This window comes from Phyllobates terribilis, unplaced genomic scaffold (assembly GCF_046119375.1).
Source record: "Phyllobates terribilis strain yellow unplaced genomic scaffold, ASM4611937v1 Scaffold_4__5_contigs__length_816908805, whole genome shotgun sequence".
Classification (NCBI taxonomy): Eukaryota; Metazoa; Chordata; class Amphibia; order Anura; family Dendrobatidae; genus Phyllobates; species Phyllobates terribilis.
The window spans coordinates 277,898,661-277,915,408 of NW_027362764.1; the positions used below are offsets into that span (position 1 = coordinate 277,898,661).

General features: G+C 38.6%; 1 protein-coding gene across 3 annotated transcripts in view; it reads right to left on the reverse strand.

Moving 5' to 3' along the window:
• BMPER (BMP binding endothelial regulator) overlaps positions 1–16,748 on the reverse strand; it is a 383,271-nt gene that overhangs the window by 69,927 nt on the left and 296,596 nt on the right. For all 3 annotated transcript variants that reach the window (XM_073678264.1, XM_073678266.1, XM_073678265.1), the window contains one exon: positions 9,164–9,500. In XM_073678264.1, the coding sequence (XP_073534365.1) occupies positions 9,164–9,500 (337 nt within the window). The remainder of the gene's footprint in view (positions 1–9,163; positions 9,501–16,748) is intronic.

A 16,748-nucleotide genomic window follows, 5' to 3' on the forward strand; every position in this document is an offset into this window, starting at 1 on the left:
AGACACTACTGTTTTTCTTTACGGAAAAAACTACCAAAAGCTGAATAATAGAGATTTTTTACCGTGGGATGGCAAAACCACAGTTATTGTTTACTGGGGTATACCACACTTTTTTAAATAGAGATATTTGCGGCTGAACAGTGAGCGACACACTCAAACTGCTTTTTTTTTAGATACCAAAGGCCCAAAACTAAACAGTACAGCAATTTGACCCGTGGAACTGCGAAACCACACTGGGATGTCGGGCCTACACAAGACTATTTTCAACAGATATATTTTTGTGTCACAACAGTCAGGAGACACTACTGTTTTTCTTTACGGAAAAAACTACCAAAAGCTGAATAATAGAGATTTTTTACCGTGGGATGGCAAAACCACAATTATTGTTTACTGGGGTATACCACACTTTTTTAAATAGAGATATTTGCGGCTGAACAGTGAGCGACACACTCAAACTGCTTTTTTTTTAGATTCCAAAGGCCCAAAACTGGATAGTACAGCGATTTGACCCGTGGAACTGCGAAACCACACTGGGATGTCGGGCCTACACAAGACTATTTTCAACAGATATATTTTTGTGTCACAACAGTCAGGAGACACTACTGTTTTTCTTTACGGAAAAAACTACCAAAAGCTGAATAATAGAGATTTTTTACCGTGGGATGGCAAAACCACAGTTATTGTTTACTGGGGTATACCACACTTTTTTAAATAGAGATATTTGCGGCTGAACAGTGAGCGACACACTCAAACTCCTTTTTTTTAGATACAAAAGGCCCAAAACTGGATAGTACAGTGATTTGACCCGTGGAACTGCGAAACCACACTGGGATGTCGGGCCTACACAAGACTATTTTCCAACAGATATATTTTTGTGTCACAACAGTCAGGAGACACTACTGTTTTTCTTTATGGAAAAAACTACCAAAAGCTGAATAATAGAGATTTTTTACCGTGGGATGGCAAAACCACAGTTATTGTTTACTGGGGTATACCACACTTTTTTAAATAGAGATATTTGCGGCTGAACAGTGAGCGACACACTCAAACTGCTTTTTTTTTTAGATACCAAAGGCCCAAAACTGGATAGTACAGCGATTTGACCCGTGGAACTGCGAAACCACACTGGGATGTCGGGCCTACACAAGACTATTTTCAACAGTTATATTTTTGTGTCACAACAGTCAGGAGACACTACTGTTTTTCTTTACGGAAAAAACTACCAAAAGCTGAATAATAGAGATTTTTTACCGTGGGGTGGCAAAACCACAGTTATTGTTTACTGGGGTATACCACACTTTTTTAAATAGAGATATTTGCGGCTGAACAGTGAGCGACACACTCAAACTGCTTTTTTTTAGATACCAAAGGCCCAAAACTGGATAGTACAGCGATTTGACCCATGGAACTGCGAAACCACACTGGGATGTCGGGCCTACACAAGACTATTTTCAACAGATATATTTTTTTGTCATAACAGTCAGGAGACACTACTGTTTTTCTTTACGGAAAAAACTACCAAAAGCTGAATAATAGAGATTTTTTACCATGGGATGGCAAAACCACAGTTATTGTTTACTGGGGTATACCACACTTTTTTAAATAGAGATATTTGCGGCTGAACAGTGAGCGACACACTCAAACTGCTTTTTTTTTTAGATACCAAAGGCCCAAAACTGGATAGTACAGCGATTTGACCCGTGGAACTGCGAAACCACACTGGGATGTCGGGCCTACACAAGACTATTTTCAACAGATATATTTTTGTGTCACAACAGTCAGGAGACACTACTGTTTTTCTTTACGGAAAAAACTACCAAAAGCTGAATAATAGAGATTTTTTACCATGGGATGGCAAAACCACAGTTATTGTTTACTGGGGTATACCACACTTTTTTAAATAGAGATATTTGCGGCTGAACAGTGAGCGACACACTCAAACTGTTTTTTTTTTTTAGATCCAAATGGCCCAAAATGGATAATACAGAGGTTTGAACCGTGGAAGTGCAAAACAACGCTTCTGTTTCTCTAGCCTACACCAAACTATTTTCAACAGTTTTATTTGTGTCTGAAAAATCACACACGCTTTTTTTTGGGGGGGGGGGGACACACACCAAAAGGTTAATAAGACGGGTATTTGTACAGTGTGAAGGTGGAAAAAAAAGGAGGATTTAGATGAAAAAAAAAGGACTTTTCCTGGCCCCCGACACTTGGTGCTAAGTCCAGCAATTTCAGCAGCAGGAGCACACAGGACTGTAATGCAGCGTTTGCTGGTATAACCACTGTGTCTCCTATACAGCCTGTTTGTTTGTTCTGGCAGCCTTTACAGACCCTACACTAACTATTTTGCAGTTTATATCTCTCCCTAAAGCAGCAGCGCTGTCCCTACACTGTCTAATCCGGAGCGACTGTGTCCAAGATGGCGGCGCCCGGTTTTAAATACTCGAGGTGACGCTGTGCGGCCAGCCAATCACAGTAATGCCCACAACCAACATGGCTGCAGCATTACAGTGACTGGCTGGCGATCCCTGCATGTTCATTGGCTCTGTAAAGAGCGCCAAACATGCAGGGCGGAGACCCGAGCTCCCGCCCGAGTAACCCGGAAATGCTCGGTGCTCGCCGAACATCCCGAGTAGCGTGATGCTCGGGCGAGTACCGAGCAGTGTCGAGCATGTTCGCTCAACACTACTGACTAAATATTCTTTAATTCAAGGGTCATCTGTTTTTCTTGTTCGTGGAGAAAATTTAATAAAAAAGGTTCTCTACCGTCTCCATTCTGACAGTCGTTGAAAATCCAAGTAATCCGAGTGTGGTCCGATTTTTTCACTGAGCCATTGACTTGCATTGATTATTTTGATCCCACCCTCTGATCAAAATTGGACATGTCTCCGATATTTGTCACAGACAGCTTGGTCCAAGGAAAATATCTGACATGTGCACAGCCACATAAAAATATCATATATAGCCTTTGGCTCCTATCCAGTGAAAATCAGACGTGTGAATGAGCCCTAACTCCATTAAAAACCTGAAAATTTATGGACACACCATCAAAGTCCAATCTGCAGATGTCCAATTAGCAACATACCGAGTCAATTGTCATTAATTTACCTGTAGATATATTTTTCAATAATAATGATGGTTCTTATAGGCCTGGTCTTTCTTGTGATTTTTAGTTCCACAACATAAGCAGATGTACTAGTGGCAGGCAGATTCCTGTTTATACTGGAGGACTACAAATTTAGATTGTTATGTCATTATAAAGGATGCAATGAATTTCAAGCAAGGAAATTATTATTCATTGTTTGATAACTTGGCATATTTACGCTGGGTAAAGATGGTTAATGATCATTTGTACAAATAATCAATTTTCATTCTTTAGTTCTATACTTTGTTAGTGAATTAAATTGAGTGATGGATGTTTATTTTCTCAATGGCATCATAAACCAGCAAGGGGACAACTTATTGAGCCAATTAAAGGGGTTATCCATTCCTTATAGAAAACCTTAGTCCACGTTCACTTTGACAATCAATCAATAAGCCCAGAGGCTCTGAGAGGGACGTTCCGACTACACAAGCAGAGCCAATTGGCTGTCACGCTGTCGAAGTGATGACAGCACTGCAGCCAATGTCAGAGGGATCAGTGTCGGAGATTCAGCAATGGACCGGGGGAGGGGAAATTAAATGTGGTTTGTTATTTTATATCAACCTTCCATTGCGAATAGGGATTTTTGAAAGGGGACAACTCCTTTAAAGGGAATCTGTCAGTCCCAGAAATACTATTAACCTGATAACATAGGGGTAATCTGTAGGTTAATAGTGTTTAAATCCAGTAATTTAAACAGGATGTAAATGTAATTTACCTACAGATTACCCCCTTATCTGCTATTAAATAACGTGCAGGATCCCTTTAAGCACCCTGCATACAGCAGCCCATATCTCTGCTACTTGGAGCATATTTGAAGTTATACATGAAGTGACTTAAGTCAAGTAAGAAAATTAACAGGAACTGTCTCTTACCCCCTTGAAGTATAACAGGTACAAGGACACCATCTACATAGAATCTTATCATACCCGAAAGAAGAGGAAGCGACAGAAGACCAAATGGTAAAAATACATTTTTACCATTTGGGCTTCTATCGCTTCCCCTTCTTCCAGTTATGCATGTTTATTTGGAAGTGTCCCCACATATATTGGCCTTCTTGAGGTTTTCATAGAGTAGTAACTGTCATCTATCTCAGTAATGTAACAATCTGTCTACACTGAATATATATGTTACCCGTGTAGAGAGAATTTTGAGAATGAATGATCAGTCCTTGAGGAGAAATAAGCAGATTTATCTGATAAGATAGATTACAAAGTTGTCTATTTTCATATGCACTATTGAAATAAAAATGAAAATGCCGGTTACTCTTTAAGAACCCTACAGAATGTGTATATAAGTCGTTTAAGAAGAGAGAGCAGGCAAGTCTGGACTGATATTGCAGCATTATATTCTACATGTAAAGTTTATTCACTATAGATTAGCTCTGACTACCAAAGGCTTAGGGGAGCTGATATTCATCACAACTTGGAGCAGAAAGCATTTTTGGGGGGAATTCATTGTATTGCGGTGGGAATTTGTATAAACACATCACTTCAGTTTGTGGTTCTGCATATCATCAAACTGTAAGAAATGGAAAGCATAATATTTATAGATTTTCACTGATTTGTTGAATTTCATTTCTGCTAAATTATAAGCTTAGTTTAATATATTTAGAGCCTCTTTAAAATCTATAAACCATACTGAGAATTTAGAAAACCAGTACAATACTTAGCAAATTAGAAAAGAATCTATGTTATTATATTACTTCTTTACTGCTATAATTATAGGTATACACTATAAATTACACAATTCTGCACATTCACCCAAGACATCCCCATATCCAAAGTAAAGGATGCCGTTTTAGGATCTCATCCAAACTGGACGCTTACAACCAATTGTAATATCATCCCACAGAATCATCTCCTTGGCTAGTTATTACTTAGAACAAACTAACTTATTGTATTAGGAGTCATAATGCTCTGTATTCAAGCAGATCTAATCTATGTTAAATATGGCGGACACTGTTGTGTAGGATTCGTTGGAGCCATTAGTGTGTCCGAAATAAAGGATTGATTTCATGCGATGGTGAGTGCCACTCTTTTTCTTATCTTCATGAAGACTATTATAATTGCTTTCTCGGAGCTGAGTACCATGAGATCCCATTAGTCATGGGGTGTGTCCCAGTCACGAGAGAACAAGGTTTTTTTGATAGTGCCGGATCAATCTTATGCTACTTTCAATTGAAATGTTCAATTTCCCGGCAGCACTTCTTCAGGATAACAACGTATTAGACAGTGTGTATCATAACCAATAGAATATCCATATAAAACACAGAGATGGTGGGGCTGCCAGGGTGAAAGACATTTGTAGCGCATCTCATAGATGAGTATCTTGTTTGGAAATCGTCAACTATTCAGTCAAAATTTCGTTAGAGTATCTAGACAACCCCTCTAAACATAATTGATAGAGCATGTGAATTAAAAATGCAAAACCATAATAATAGATTTGTTATCTTAAGTACAAATGGGATTAGTTTACGCATATATAATTCTGAGGAACAGTCACATTGGAACTCAGTTTGTGATCGAGTTTTCTTGCTACTAATCCATTTCTTAGTAGGCAGCATCTAGTTACTGTATGTAACATTTGGGGATAGTTAGAAAGAAACATCCTCTTATTGTGTTTGTACTTTGCACGTTTTTACCATACCATCTGATGTTACCTAGTGGGAGGGCAAAGCATGGTGGTATGTTTTCTTAACATCTTTTTTTTGCCCTAATTGATACGATATGATTCACAGTAGATACAACATTCATTGTCAGGATGTGTCTTAAGTATTCACATCTGTTAGAGTGTTTCCTTTAATGCTCACTCACATTTAACTATCTGCTCCCATATGGTGATAATGTAAAAGCTTGTAGAACATCTTCACAAGTATTACATTGGAGAAATGTAATTTCAGACACAAAAAATACAGCAGCTGTTTCTACACTTCCCCTGTGTCTACTAAAACATTACGTGTGTGAATTACAGAACTAAACGTGTTCACATGAAGTCATGGTTGCCTATAACGACCGGAATGTGTTACACACTAGGACAGTATTCTAGTAGTAGACCTATATGACAGGTTTTCAGGTGCAGCTGATAATAACACAACCACTGCTGAACACAATATAATAGTGAAACAATAACAAACTGGACAGATTGTGAATTTCTACATACTAGGTACAGTGCATCCAGGTCTTCACTACTCCATTACTGCTGTACCACTCTGCTACCTTTAAGTGTCCACTAGTGCAGTTCCTCTGTTCAATTCTACTACCTCCAAGTCTTCTATTCAAGTTTCTCTACACCAGCTCATCTAAATCTCCCGTACTGCTGCATTACTAACTCATCGGCCCGGTGCACCAGCACCACCTGTCTGTGCCATGTAAGATCTGCTCAACAGGACCAAAGATTTTGTATATCCACTTTACCAGGTAAGACATAATAATGAGTGTTGTTACAGAGGTGTAGGGGTAAAATATAAAGTCAATGGATCAGTACACTGCTGTGTGCATGCTCATTAGCTGAGCACTTCAGCCTAGAAGTTTGAGTGATCGGCAGGAACGTGTTCAGTCTCGGGACCCGGCTCTCCACTGATTTACGACATAGATTTTTATGCAGAGCTTTTTAAAAAGTTTAATACAGCTTTATGTGTCTAGGATACAGAAGAATCTATTTGCTATCTCATCAGTGTCTTACACTTTACACCACAGAACACAAGCACACCATAGACTCAACAGGACGGCAGCACACAGAATGTACTCTACCTACAGTGAGGATTGTACATGGACATTTTGTACATTTTCACATATCAGGGTAAATGAGTATCAATTAACAGTATACTAGATAACCTCTTTATCACTATAGTTATACAGATGAGCTACTGTGCCATCTTTAATTCTGATGATTGGGTGATCCAGGTGGTCAGACTCCCACCTACAGAACACCTATGCTAGACCATCATTGTTTAGTCCTGCAAAAAAATCTTTAACTAGAATATATTTCTTCGTAGAATTGTCTTTGAAATCTAGTACAGCATAAATGATGCTGTCTCCTCTAATACTCTGAGGTTTACCAGAAGCAAGCTTCAGTAAGGAAATAGACGTCCATGAAGTAATTGGGCTGCAGTACTGCGCGTGTTTTGGAAGGACTGGTACTTGTTACCAAACGGAGCTAAATAAAACGAAGACATTTTCTTTTCCAAAGCAGTTAAACAAATAGCATTAATCAAATCCTAAGAATGATACCACTGATACAAACCTAGCATTTCATTAAAAGTTTGGATAATGATATGAGTTGTAGTATTTGTAATAATGGCAGTATTATACTGCATTTTTATAGCACGTTCCGCTTATATCCTGTGGCATTGAAAAACCATAACGGATTTCATTCTTTCATCTACCCATCATTATTTTGCTCCAAGAAAGCTAAGCATGTCCTTTTTATGGCAATAAAGGAAAAACTAGATTGTGCCAATGATGAAAATCTCGTAAGTCAGTGGCCAAGTAAGATTAATGTGAAAACAAGGAAGTATTCCTTGGGAAAGTGATGTAATAAATAACTACAGGTCCTAAAAGCAACGTGATACCCTACTGAATATTTTTGAGGTGAATTATTACGATGTGAAACATTTGCATCTCTAAAGCCAACACTAGACTTGTGGAAATCTGCCTAATAATGGAGGCCGTGAATGCTTCGTGGAAACACCAAAATCCTATTTCAAAACAGTTTTTCTCAGACAGAACATGGTTTTTGAAGTGGGGTTTAGGACTTCATAGTGTAACACAATACCGGCCATGAAAACTAGTACAGGAAAAGTTCTGAAATTAATAAAGAATGATAGATGTTTGAAAAGAAAGCCACTTAATGATTGTGCTGCTCACTAAAGAACTAGGCTTTGCCAGGACCTAAAATAAGACATCATTCTCATACAAAAACTCAAATAAAAAAGTGTCATAGTTTAATATGAATGTATGGTTTCTGCCACAGGCTTGTCATTATTCTCAAAATGGACATGTATGTGATTGTGATCACATAGTTGCCTGAAATCGGGTATGTACTTTCTTTCTGTATAGTTGAAATGAAATTTAGTTGATTAGTCTTTTTAAGACAGTTAAAACTACAGAATTTCATCATACTCCCACAAACTGTATGGAAGGAGGATATAATCTTGGTATACATTTACCAATTGAAGTGCATGAGCTTGTCCACATTTACTTAGGAGATTTTCCATTGGCATATCATTCTCTGTATAATTGTGAGATTAACAGATATGTTGTACAAAGTGCTTAAAGGAAATCTAGAATGTCCCCAGACACTAGTTTCCTACAGGTATATTTAGAGTTAATCCTGAGAAAAATAGGATTACAATGCTGTCTAGACTCCTTATTGAATGCATGGCCATATTACTGAAAATTTGGCCACAGGCAGAAAATGACCTTTATTCCTCCCTGGAGCTGCTGGCTTTCAGTCATAGAGGCATGTGACCATCACTCACTGCACTGTGAGGGACATCTGTAAGTATGCCCCGGTATTTTGATTGACAGCCCAGTCTGCATGAATGTGCTGGAGACAGCTGTTAATCAAAGTGCTGGGGAGTGCTTACAGCCATTGTTCACTGTCTACTAAGCGGTGACTATAGCTGCTCCGGGCACGCCTTCATGACTGAAAGCCAACAGCTCCGAAAAAGAATAACGTTCATTTATTCTCAGTGGTCGCATTTTCAGCAAGATGGCTCGATGGCTTTGTAATTCTATTAACCTGCAAATTAACCTTATAGATGCAGGTTATTAGTGCTTGGGGACATGACAGGTTCCTTTTAACATATATTCTTGCAGGAATAATCTATCAAAATTCAGTTGGTACAAGAAGTTCCTGTACCAACCACTTGTTGGCTGATTAATACCCATTCTTTCTTCAAAAAAACGTTCTACAGGAGCCAAGGTTTGTATATGGAATGAGGTACCCCCATAACATAAATTAATAGCAACATTAAAAGTCATATGGCAAGAAAAAGTATGGGTATATGTAACTTACCGATAGAACATGGCGTAGTCAACTGTTGAATGGCAGCTTTGAAAATCCCAGGACTTTAACCTCTGACATTCCCTGTGAGCTCGGAGTTTCACCTTAACTGTCCCTTGACATAACTCTGGTAAAGTCTTCCTACGAGGGCGGTTACAGAATTCATTAGATTCCACTCTCCATGAATCTCCAAAATCATCCACATCAAACTTGAAGTTCCCATCACTACCTATGAGATCATCTCGCTTATGTCCATTGTAGTTACCACATAGACCACATAGTTTCCCTTTGAGGTGAGGGGCTGCCATTACTTCCACAAAACTGTCTCCATCCCAAGAGATTTCCAGACCTAAATATAAAAAACATACGTAACAAGCATATTTATATGTAAATAATGAAACTATTAAGAAATAATCCAGAAATACTGAAACACAACAAATAAATCTGCAGTCTTCAGATCTCTGTGTATATTATGTCCTGTGTGTTACAGTTCTTTATTCTGCTATTTTTTGTCGTTATTATTAACCTAAAATATCAAAACACTGAACATACAGTATAAACAGACCTTTTACACAATGAGAATAAATGAGTTAACTGAGATTAGGAGAAAAAAATATTCTTTTGGTTTGAGTCTATTGGTTGTATCTAGGATTGCAGCTCAGTTTCGTAATTGTAATAATCTAATACCAACTAGAGCCCATGTGTGGTAGTTTCAGAACAAAAGTGCAGACCCTTTATAATCTCATACATCTTATTTACTGGTGTTCTAGTTATAATAAATTATTACTTATCTGCAGAATAGCTGAAACCAGCCACTGATCACTATAGTGGAGTTACTGTGTCACCCGTTGAAATTAGGTGGGGGGTCACAAATATCAGATGCCACTCTATTCAAAGTCTATGGGACTGACCAAGATAGCAGATTACAGAAAGTGTAGTCTATATACACTGATCTAGAAGTTTTCACTGGAGATTAGCAGATAAGACAAAGTACGAATTTGAACGTTTGCACGTATTTTCCCAGAAAATTCAATTCACAGAAAAGTAATTCTCCATGAATTTAATGTCCCTTGGTATGCCCTGGGGTCAGCCCAGACCCCAGAGCATAATAAATGTATAATGTAAAAAAACAAAAGTTCTTATACTCAGCTGACCACTCATCTCTCCAGCCCCTCTGATCCTCTGATCCTCACCATCACCCATCCAGTCCTTGCTGCATATTCTGATCACAACCGCAAGCGCAGAAATCCCCATGTTGTCACTATGTGACCTTGAACATACATGGGGATTTCAGCACTTGCAGTGACAGTAAGAAGATGCGACGAGGACTGGACGGGTGACAATGAAGAGCGGAGAGGTCAGAGATGTAAACGGTAAAGATTTTTAAAAATTTTTTTACCTTAAGATGGTCCTTTACAGTTTAGAAAATGGTAGCTAGTAGCTACCATTTTGCCAAATTTCCACAGAAATGAATTAAAAAAACAATCAGCATTTTGGTGAATGCAGATTTTTGTAATATTTAAGAAAATTCAATTGCACTTAAATATATTCACTCATCTCTAGTCATCACCTATCCTGGTATACCGCTTTAAATGTCCTGTTATGACATTTCAAAATTATTGGATGCATGTTTTAAATCTGTATGTAAATGCAGAAAAGTCATGTGCGCATCAATAGGAAGCACGATTTGTGACCCACACTCTCAAAGAGCCTGCATTCAATTAGATGCATTTATTTAATAGAGCAAATGTGTTATTTGTGGCTGAAGCTTTGTCATTACTTGTGAAGAACAGAAGTGGTTTGATGGCTGCCGAAGAATCTGACAGCACAAAAGAAGAGAATATCACAGTAATATTCCATCTTTGTAAGTTCATGCATAGTGCTTAGCTCGTAAGTCTGTAAGACTAGGTTTTTGACAATAATTAAAGATAATTTTCTATTCTTATTTGGCAAAAACAATAATAGAGGGAGACAATAACTAGATCTCATTATGCCAAGCCTTCTTAATCTTTAATGGGCACTGTGTAATGCTTTGCTACCCCTAAAAAGACGCAAAAGAGGAAGAAACACTTCTTGCCAGGTTCCCCAGAAAATTCAAACCATCGCTATTGGTGGAAGCAGTAGGTCAATCTGTGATCAGTTATTATCCTGGGACCCTTTGATCCAAAAAGGGATTGTTAAAAGCAGCTACAATATAATATTGGTAGCAGTCTGACCCCATACAATCCTATCGATCAGCTGTTCTCAGGCAGCCAGGTGTAAGCAATGGTGAAGTTGAACAGTATAACTCTGTCAACTATTTAGTCGCCTCTGCCAGGTACTCCAGATAGGCTCCTAAGATCTGTCACTAAACAGCTGAAGAATCTGAACCGAACAGCTCTGTTAATCATTTATATGCTGCTGTGGATTACAGCAGATCCACTACTAATTAAATGAGTGAACAATACCGGATCTCCTTACATGAAGTCGCCACCGGTACTGAGAACAACTGATCGGTGCCGGTGCTGTGTTTCAGACCACAAGCAATCTGATATTGATGGCCCATCTTAATAATGGATCATCAATGTTATTGTAGTGAAACGACCCTGTAACTTAAACCATCTAATTTACTTATGGCGGACACCAAGGAAATGATACTAACATAAGTTTATACGTTTTCTTAAAGGAAACCAATTTCAACATTTTTTTAAAGTGTTCCTTAATTTGAGAGCATGTGTTATGATTTAGTATTAAAAAATAACTGATGCATTATGCTACAAACAAAAATAATTCTATAAACTTGTTAGAAACATAAGATACATAAGAAAACCATCATTATTTGAAGTTGCTAAACAATGAGAAGCAAAACTATTAAAACATACATAGAAATAAATACCCATTCTGCAGTATCAGCATTGCTGTACAACAGACCATTTTTGTTAACATTCATTGCCAGATTAACTGGATCCTGTGACGTCTATTAATGCAGAATTTTTACTTTTTTAAAAACGAAGTAAATAATGTTCAGTGATAAAGTGCAGTACACAAGATGGGAATATTGAGGAATAAATACAAGCGAGGAACTTTGAGGTCAAAAATATATATAGAGTAATATAGAGTACATACTGTATAGAGTAAAAATATACAGTACAGACCAAAAGTTTGGACACACCTTCTCATTTAAAGATTTTTCTGTATTTTCATGACTATGAGAATTGTACATTCACACTGAAGGCATCAAAACTATGAATTAACACATGTGGAATTATATACTTAACAAAAAAGTGTGAAACAACTGAAAATATGTCTTATATTCTAGGTTCTTCAAAGTAGCCACCTTTTGCTTTGATGACTGCTTTGCACACTCTTGGCATTCTCTTGATGAGCTTCAAGAGGTAGTCACCGGAAATGGTTTTCACTTCACAGGTGTGCCCTGTCAGGTTTAATAAGTGGGATTTCTTGCCTTATAAATGGGGTTGGGACCATCAGTTGTGTTGTGTAGAAGTCTGGTGGATACACAGCAGATAGTCCTACTGAATAGACTGCTAGAATTTGTATTATGGCAAAAAAAAAGCAGCTAAGTAAAGAAAAACGAGTGGCCATCATTACTTTAAGAAATGAAGGTCAGTCAGTCCGAAAAATTGGGCTAACTTTGAAAGTGTCCCCAAGTGCAGTTGCAAAAACCATCAAGCGCTACGAAGAAACTGGCTCACATGAGGACTGCCCCAGGAAAGGAAGACCAAGAGTCACTTCTGCTTCTGAGGATAAGTTTATCCGAGTCACAAGCCTCAGAAATCGCAGGTTAACAGCAGCTCAGATTAGATACCAGGTCAATGCCACACAGAGTTCTAGCAGCAGACACATCTCTACAACAACTGTTAAGAGGAGACTTTGTGCAGCAGGCCTTCATGGTAAAATAGCTGCTAGGAAACCACTGCTAAGGACAGGCAACAAGCAGAAGAGACTTGTTTGGGCTAAAGAACACAAGGAATGGACATTAGACCAGTGGAAATCTGTGCTTTGGTCTGATGAGTCCAAATTTGAGATCTTTGGTTCCAACCACCGTGTCTTTGTGCGACGCAGAAAAGGTGAACGGATGGACTCTACATGCCTGGTTCCCATCGTGAAGCATGGAGGAGGAGGTGTGATGGTGTGGGGGTGCTTTGCTGGTGACACTGTTGGGGATTTATTCAAAATTGAAGGCATACTGAACCAGCATGGCTGCCACAGCATCTTGCAGCGGCATGCTATTAAATCCGGTTTGCGTTTAGTTGGACCATCATTTATTTTTCAACAGGACAATGACCCCAAACACACCTCCAGGCTGTGTAAGGGCTATTTGACCAAGAAGGAGATTGATGGGGTGCTACGCCAGATTATCTGGCCTCCACAGTCACCAGACCTGAACCCAATCGAGATGGTTTGGGGTGAGATGGACCGCAGAGTGAAGGCAAAAGGGCCAACAAGTGCTAAGCATCTCTGGGAACTCCTTCAAGATTGTTGGAAGACCATTTCCAGTGACTACCTCTTGAAGCTCATCAAGAGAATGCCAAGAGTGTGCAAAGCAGTCATCAAAGCAAAAGGTGGCTACTTTGAAGAACCTAGAATATAACACATATTTTCAGTTGTTTCACACTTTTTTGTTAACTATATAATTCCACATGTGTTAATTTATAGTTTTGATGCCTTCAGTGTGAATGTACAATTCTCATAGTCATGAAAATACACTTTAAATCCTGATATCTGTCCACGATACTTATTAAAGTAAAGCACTGTGTAAAACTAGAATTAACTGATAAAATTTCTTAGACATATTATGAGATTATATACATGTATGTTAATGGAGCAACTAGTGCCAAGCAGCTGCTGCCAAAGCAAATAAAGTAATGTAATGCATGCTTAAGGCCAAATTAGAAAATGCCTTGTATTCATGCCAGGTAACTAAACCAGATTGTAGAACATCAGTGGTCATGATGTCATGGTGTTCCTTCTTTGTCACTGGCAGCAAACATTTTAGCAAATTTCAGATTTGCTACATACGCTTTATACATACGTTTAATATTCACCCTTCCTCAAATCAATTATATATCATTCATTCCTTTAATTACATCCCTCAATGTCATTTGTCATTTGATAAGCATCCAGCCTTTTTATCAAGGTTACATTGTTATTTTCTTTTACTACCCTCTGAAATAGGGCATTATGCAGCTTTCATACTCTAACTGTTAAAAACCCTTTCTTATATTGATATGTGTATTAGTTAAGTAGGACATTTAAAGAGGACTTGTCAGCGGGTCAAAAGACGTCAGTTTTTGCTCTTATTTAAAGGGGTTGTCCACTGCTTTTACATTGATGCCCTATCGGTAGGATAGGGCATCAATATAGGATCAGCCGGGGTCCCGCACGCGGCAGCTGTTATCGGTGCCGGTGGCGGCAGCCGCCGGCCAGAGATGCTAACCTGCAGGGCTCCGCCGTCAAGTGGTAGTGGCCGCCGCGGTGTACTGCAGATCCGTCTCCCATTCAATTGAATGGAAGGCGGATGTGCAGTACACCGTGGCGGAGCCACGCAGGTGAGCACTTCTGGCCGGCGGCCGCTGCCACCGGCACCGATAACATCTGATCGGTGGGGGTGCCGCGAGCGGGACCCCGGCAGATCGTACATTGATGCCCTATCCTGTTTCAGAGATATTGGCCTTTTTACTTCATGATAATTTTATGGTCTTTACCAATGGGGTGTTGGTCACAGGATTCTCTGGGGTATGTCTTTTGGCTCCTCTGCATAATTAGTCTGTAACCAACACCCCCTTGCTAAAGAGCATTAAAATTAGCTATGAATAAAAAGGCCCATATCTCTGTAACCATATGGCAGATTGCAGTGGAATACTCAGGGGAGCAATGGGGATAATATAAGGGCACAAACTGGTCAGTTTTGACCAGGTGACTGTCCTCTTTAAAATTATATGTTCAGTGACATAAAATGTTGTTTGCATGTTTATCATATAGAACATAAGCTTACCAAAGTCCTGATTCAGGATCCCTCTCAGCCTGTGTTGGATTTCATTCAAAGGCAGAGAGCTTTGGCCCTCTCATTGTGTAAGTGACTTGATAAAAGAGGCTTGTTATGTGGCTCAGTTAATTAGTTATTTCAGACCCTTTTCCCACAATGGTTGATGCAGAGACAAATGGGATCCTGAATGACTTGCTTAGTTCATTACTAGGAGTAACAAAATATAACCATGGCTATATCTTTTTTCATAAATCAACAGTACACATGAAAATAAGAAACATTATAATATATCGTATTAGAGAAATTTGATGCTTTCTTCTCCTGAGTTTATCATTCATTCTCAAAATTCTCAATTCACAGGTAAATTCAGTCAATGCATATTTTATTGCTTCTGAGAAAGGAGATGACAGTTGGTGCTCATAAAGTTCTATGGAGAACTGTAACTGTTGTTTCAGGAGAGCTTGCAGCACAAGCTCAGTAAGCAAGCTCCTTGATCTGTTTTCAGCATCAGGCATGATGAAGAAGGGGTGTGGCTTAGCTAATAAATTAAGCCAGTAAAGCTTCCAACATAGTAACATGGGTGTAAAATCTTGACATGGGTGCAAATTTTATAATTAAAGAACACTATTATGTTTAAAAACAACACAACTTTTTCTGTCTTTGGACACCCCTTTTAGCAGTAATATTTTGCATACACTCCATATTGATAAAGATTTTTCTTAAAAAGTATCTGCCAGCAGGTTTTTTCTATATAATCTGAGGAAAGCACGAGGTAAGGGCTAAGAAACAGATGTCGGGGATGTGTCATTTACTAAACTGTGTGTTGTTGTTTCAATACAATGAATATTTTATCGGCAGGAGATTATCACTGCCTGGACTACAGCTCATGTGAGCCCTAGTCAGACCGTACCTCCTCTGATGAGCCTCTTAGTTTCAATAGACTATAAACACTGAGAGCCTGGTGTGGGCGGGGGAAGCTTTCGGAGCTCTGCTACATGCTACATCTAAAAACTCTGATTGTGTCACAACGGCTGCACCCAGTAAAATAAGTAACACATCACTGTAATCAGAGTCTCCTACAATATGCTGCTTTCAGGTAAGTTTGCAAAAATCTGGTGACAGATTCCCTTTAACATCCTGCTAACATTAGGAATGCTTCTACATTTTGCCAACAGACGAAGGTACAAATCATTGATATTAAATATGTGAATAAGGCTTGGCCTCCAGTTTGAAGTGTAAAGTGATGCAAGTCTTCGCTTCTCAACATAATGACATTGATGTGTAAACATTTCACAGACTTCATTATATATAATACTTATTGTATATCCATTATTGCTATTTGATCTGTATCTGCTGTAACTTCAATTGGAGTCTTTCTTTCTACAAAGTCCTCAAATGAACCAGTGACATCCTAAATTGCCGTCAGTACAAATATCTTTTTAAAATAAATAAACCAAGGATTTAAAAATCTAACAATTTGCCAGTGAATAATAATAAATCTTCTTTACAAATGTCTCTACATGCACTTATTGTTTTCTTAAAGGTTCCAACAGATATCTGTTTGTAGAACGGCTAAGACATATACTGTATACATCAGGCCAGAACACACAG